This window comes from Lutra lutra, chromosome 2 (genome assembly GCF_902655055.1).
Source record: "Lutra lutra chromosome 2, mLutLut1.2, whole genome shotgun sequence".
Classification (NCBI taxonomy): domain Eukaryota; kingdom Metazoa; phylum Chordata; class Mammalia; order Carnivora; family Mustelidae; genus Lutra; species Lutra lutra.
This window is the reverse complement of record NC_062279.1, coordinates 80,066,096-80,072,095: the sequence shown is the minus strand read 5'-3', so window position 1 is coordinate 80,072,095 and position 6,000 is coordinate 80,066,096. Positions and strand designations below refer to the sequence as shown.

The 6,000-nt window shown below is 48.1% G+C and overlaps 1 protein-coding gene across 11 annotated transcripts in view; it reads left to right on the top strand.

Moving 5' to 3' along the window:
• Positions 1 to 1,108: 1,108 nt before the first annotated feature.
• The window catches only part of RAPGEF2 (Rap guanine nucleotide exchange factor 2), a 241,963-nt gene continuing 237,071 nt past the window's right edge, over positions 1,109 to 6,000 (top strand). For all 11 annotated transcript variants that reach the window (XM_047717786.1, XM_047717781.1, XM_047717776.1 and 8 more), the window contains exon 1: positions 1,109 to 1,650. In XM_047717786.1, the coding sequence (XP_047573742.1) occupies positions 1,582 to 1,650 (69 nt within the window). In that variant the 5' untranslated portion in view covers positions 1,109 to 1,581. The remainder of the gene's footprint in view (positions 1,651 to 6,000) is intronic.

The following is a 6,000-nucleotide window of genomic DNA, read 5'->3' as shown; positions in this document are numbered from 1 at the left end:
AGGGTCTCCCAGGAACCGGGTGGGGTGTGGGTACGCCGCACGGCGTGAGACAGGGAAGGGGTGGGGAGGGTAGGAAGAGGAGAGCCCGGCGCTTCGCACCCGGGCACCGGGACTCGCGTCGCTTCCTCGGTACCAGGCGCTGCGGGGCTCTAGCCCGCTCAGCCCAGAGCGCTGAGACCCTCTCGCGGCCCGAGCTCCGGCTCACCTGGTCGCGTCGGAAGGTGCTGCTCCGGAGGGAGGGCGCGGCCGGCGGGCGGTCCGGCGCAAGGAGCGCAGGGAGGCGGGACCGAGCGCGACGGGGCCGCCCCGCCCCTCGATGATGCGGCGCCAGCCGACTCGCCTCCGCCTTGTCACTCACGCCTCACCATGGTTGCCGCACAAAGCAACAAGCCCCGGAGGCCGCTTCCTCCCTGAGGAGCGGCTCCAGCGGCCGGAGAAGGCGCAGGAGGAGGAAGAGGCGGAGGAAGCGGAGGGGGAGTCGCCGCTTCCCAAACACTCTCTCCGAAGGGGCTGTGCGCGGCTCTCGGCTCTTGGCCCTCGGCCCTCGGACGCCCGCCGCCGGGAGTCCAAACCCGGACAGCCCGTGGCCCCCTCTTCCCCCTCCCCCGCCCCGCGCAGACCAGGAACAAAGTTGCCGAGAGCGATTGGGCCGGAGGGCTGCAGCCCCGGCTGGGTGCTCTGGCCGCAGCGGCGCCGGCGCCGGGGCAGCTCCGCTCCGGGCGCGCTGATGGGGGGAGGCGGCGGCGGTGGAGCCCACGGCGGCGGCCAGAGCAGCAGAGGCGGCGGCGGCGGCGGCGGGGCGGCCCGGGGGGATGCAGCAGCAGTCGGGAGGGACGGCCGAGCCCAATAGACGGAGACTAGGAGCAGCAGGGACGGCGGCGGAGGCGATCGGGCTTCGCTGCGCCCGGACCTGAGCCAGTCGTCCCGACGGCGGCTGCGGCGCCCAAGTGCCCGAGGACTAGGGACGCGGGAGAGCCGAGTGCTTCGCGGAGACTCCCGGGCGGCGGCGCGAGCCCCTGAGAGGAGGGGGCGACCCTCCGCGCGAGAGGAGAGAGGAGGCCCCGTCTGCCTGCAAGCCTTTCCCTTCCTTACTGTCGCTCGTACCTCCCTAAAAATAACTCAGGCCCGCCAGGGCCAGGAGGAGACACCACTGTCCCCCGAGTGGAGCCGGGGGAGGCGTGTCGAGCCAGGCCCGGAGGGAGCCGGGCGCGCCAGGAAGCCTCTCCCGGCCGAGCGGCGAGGAAGAAGAGGAGGAAGGGGAGTTCCCGGCCGCCGAGCGCCCGCAGGGACCCTCCGGACCGCGGGTCTCTGGAGCTGCGCGCCGCCAGCCCCCTTCGCACGGCCTCGCTCTCCTGCCGGGTCTCCTGCGTGTCTGTCCCGCGCTCCGGGCGGCGGGGCCCAGGAAAGCCGCCCCCCCACCCCCGTAGGCCCTACCGCCGCCGCCGCCGCCGCGGTTTAGCTTATTAGCCTCAGGCGGGCGGGCAGGCGGGCGGAGCGCGCAGGGCGGAGGCAGCGGCTGCGCTGGGCCGGGAGGAGGCCGACGAGGGTGCGGAGCAGCCCCGGCCGAGCCCACGGGGGGAGATGGCGTCCTACGTGGATAACAGTTTCCGCCAAGCGGTTATGAAGAACCCCGCCGAGAGGACCCCCCAGGTGAGACCCGCCGGGACTTAGCTGGATTTGTGCCTCACCGGCTGCGCCCTTTCCTGTCCCTGTCTCCTCTTCTGACATAGTTGGCTCCGCGCACCCCACTTCTCCCGTCAGGACCCCCAACTTTCAGTGGCATCCCATCTCCGAATCTTTTCCCCTGGTCGTCCTGGGTTTATTTCCCCTTCTCCTTGATACTCTTTTCGCTGCCCACCCCATTACTGACCTCACCCCTTCGTTTGCCCTCCAGAGGAGGGAATTCTCTAATTAGCATCCCCTCTTCCCAGTCGTACCCCGGAGCTTCTAGAATCTCTGGGGAGAGGGGGGCTCACCTCGCCTTAACCAGCTCCTCCTCCCATCTTGGCTGCACGCCCCCTTTCCTTCCAGTGTGTGGCCCCTTCTACCTTAAGAGTTTTGTGGTGTTTGGAAAGGTATAAGAAGGAAACTTTTATGGCTCTGCGAAAGACAAATCTGTGTTAACCTTCTAAAATAAAACATTGAGATGTTTGTATAGTTAACTATTTTGCTTCTTTGAAAAACGGTTGCAGCTTTCCAGTGCTGGGGAAGAAAAGTTGATTAGCTAGGTTGGTGCTTTTAGTTTAAATTGCAGGCCTAACTTCAGAGCAGGCATATTCAAATACAGCCCCGGAAAGGGCACCCTGCGGATTCTTTTGGTGTTGCACAAGCTTGTCAAAATTAGATAAGTTTGTTAACCTTTATACATTCGTTTACCTTCAGGCTTATTTATCCTCTTACTTTAAGTGGACCGATTGCGGATGGTGTTGGATTTGCTCGTCTCAAGTTGGACCAGAGAGGGGGAAATTTTATAAAAATGTGGTGGTTTGATTTTTTTTTTTTTTTTTTTTTTTGCTTTTAGTTGCTGACTGGTTAATGACGCATATTCCTAAGCATTGGGATAGTGACTACAGGGGATCCTGCTGCCAACCCTCTTAAGACAAATAAGCCCTCCTGATCCTTGGGACCATTAGACATTTAGGATCTAGTGCTTGAAAGAGTTGCTTCACTTGTTAGGCGTTGGATGCCATCTGTTCAAACCCAAATGCTCTCCTTCTCTGATGTTGATTATTATTATTTAATGTGGGGAGAACAGAATAAAATAGAATCTTTCGCTGACTGCCTTTGGACAAGGCCCAAGAATGGCACCTGGTACCATTTCTGATTTTTCGTTTTTCCTGATGGAGCCATCACATCTGGGGGATCATAGGTTGCACATATTTACCAAAAGAATGGAAGATGTATGATAATTTTACAAGAATATTCATTTCACTATATTTCCGGAAAGTTCCAATTCTAAAGGATTCTTTTATCAAAACCAAGCAGTATCCTGCTTTGATCTTGTCCCTGGGCATTGCACTGCCTCTCATGTGCCTTCCTTCTCTACTGTTTGTTTTAAAATTGTCAATTCAGTCAGTCTTCTGCATCTGAAAATGCACTTTCTCAGTGGTGGTGTGATGGAAAAACAAATTTCAGTGAAATATTTCAATTCCTTTCAGTGTTTGAAGTACCAAATAAATTCAAACAAGTTGAGAATATTAGGACCTAGCCAGGCGGGTCAGAAAATGATGTCATAGGCCTTTAGTGGAAATTAAGGGGCGGGGGGGCGAGGACCTGTGCCTTCCCTTGATTAATTAGGACAGCAATACTTGAAATCTACTATCAGTTGGGGGATGGAGTGGGGTCACCAAACAAGACTGGAAAAGACAAAACCTCCACTGTGAAAGTGTGTGGATTGTGCCAAATAAATGGACTGTTAAACTTTCCTCTTTTCCTGCCAGTTGTGTAGAACAGAGTAAAAACTGACCTAGCATAGAAGTTGGCCTGATTCATAAGTGGGCCGGTTACTACTAACACCACAACATGAAAGCTTCATTGATAGTCTGAAAGCAGCACATTTCCCCCCACCAAACTCACAGGCAAAGTAAACATAGAGAAAGCTACCAAACATTTTAAACCTTGTTAAGTGTCAACCCTATTAACTTTGATATTCATTTGTTTATTACGAATGCAAACCTCATGCCTGCTTATTGTTGTTTTCAAGAGAAAATAGCTTGAAATGTGAATGTTTTCCCAACCTTACCTGGCTGGTTAAAAGCAATCTTCTAAAAGTTTGATATGTATTCAAAAGTAAAAAGGGGCGCCTGGGTGGCTCAGTGGGTTAAGCCGCTGCCTTCGGCTCGGGTCATGATCCCAGGTCCTGGGTTCAAGCCCCACATCGGGCTTTCTGCTCAGCGGGGAGCCTGCTTCCTCCTCTCTCTCTGCCTGCCTCTCTGCCTACTTGTGATTTCTCTCTGTCAAATAAATAAATAAAATCTTTAAAAAAAAAAAAAAAGAATGTAAAAAAAAAAAAGTAAAAAGAAAATGTTTTGGTAGAAGATGCTTTTCATATTGAGTGCTTTGTAATGTAAGCACTCACCATATTGAGTGCTGAAAGTTTTTCTGTACCATCTTTTCTCAATGCTAGAGAGAATTTTGTAATATACGGAAAGCAAATATATTAAACTTGATATCACAAACAGAAGAATATGAATTAGAAAAGTCTTGCTGTCATGCTTCCTTCTGTTTTTCAGGATACACTTGATAAAGGAGTCCATATGATTCTCATTACAGGCAAAAGGAATGTTTTACAAGAATAGAGGAAATATATAATTTTTTTTATTAAATTCAGGTCCCCTCCCCACCATTCCCAGTTTCTCTCTCAAACTTTGTGAAGACATAGTTTTGTATTTAGGTCAATCATTTGCCTAGAAGTTAATAGTGATGTTGCTAGTATAACCTTAGACTTTAGCTAGAAGAGAATTTGATGGTGGGGAGAGCCCTAGTGTAAACAGAGGCTGCAAATTAGGGGGCTTTCAAGCACACCTGGAAAATAGGAACCTCTTTTATTTAACCATGTCATTAGAGAGGCAGAATGGTAAGGAGAAATTAAAAAAAAGGTCACCTGAATTTTTAGCCAAATCATGCATACCTAGATTTAGGAGGCTGTCACTTTTACCTGATATCCTGAAAAGATGGAAAAAATCTTTTATCCAATGTGTGTCCCACATTATGTGTGTCTGGAACCCTGGCTAAATTTTAGTCAATGGGGCACTGTATTCTAAATAACAAACCCCTTGAAAATAATGAACACTAAATGTTCTATTGATATTTTTCTGTGTACCTATGTTGAAACACAGGACTCTTAAGTAATTGCTTTATTAAACTATTTGGGTTTATGCTTTAATCATTTGAATGAGAAGCTTGGTCACCAAAGCAATTTAGTAAAGTAAAAGATGTAAATAAATTGCAAACAGCTTTATCCCCCAAGGCTTTAAACAATAAAATGCTTTTTCTAAACCATTTTATTAACTTGTTGAATTCAGACCCTTTGTAGTTGCTTCTGTAGAGTGTTTAAATGCATGTTTTTAGTTTTTCAGGTGAAGCATCTATTGCTGAATTGTTTTCTTTCAAGATCTGATTTAATGTGTTTTTAGCTAGTTACAAGTTATTTTTAAAAATTGTATCTGTAACACAGCTTCATCTCATTTCTTCCTAGTTAATAATATTACTTTGTCCTTCACTATTAAAAATTTTTTTTGGCTCTTGAACCTTTCGATTTAGCTGTTAACTCATGAATTTGTTAGCTGAGGGCTCATAACAGTGTAAGACTTCATTCTTTGCAAAGTCACTTAGTCATTGATAGAGGGCTGAAAAAATACCTTTTGTCCAGAGAACTTTAAATTATGAGAATCTGCACAAAATCTGGTAAATATTTAACTTTCAGATCTAGTGGAAGAATTGTTTATTACAGTTACATTTTCCATTTGAATTTCTTTTTATCATTGTTTATAAACAGCTTCCTATTCTCATTTGACCACTTAAACTTTGATTATATTTTAGCAAATTTTTGGGCTCTAGTAATAAATATTTGGTTCTGAAGTAGTTTTTGTTAAAGAAATAGAACTGAATGATTTTTGTGCCATTTAGAAAATCATGTTTCGGGGTACCTGGGTGGCTCAGTTGGTTAAGTGACTGCCTTCGGCTTGGGTTATGATCCCAGGACCCTGCGATGGAGCCTGCTTCTCCCTCTCCCGCTCTGCCTGCTTGTGCTCTCTCGCTCTCTCTGTCAAATAAATAGAATCTTTTTAAAAAATCATGTTTCACTAAGTAATTCCTATTTGTTCACAAGCATTTATTTACCTTTCATAACAATGACATTTGAATTTATAGGTTAAAATATGTACATATTTATAACTGAAATACTAATTTCAAACTGTATTAGCACATGACTTTGAAATTTATAGTAAAAATTAACATTTTTTGTGATATTGGTAGAAACTTAGTTGCCTTAACATAACC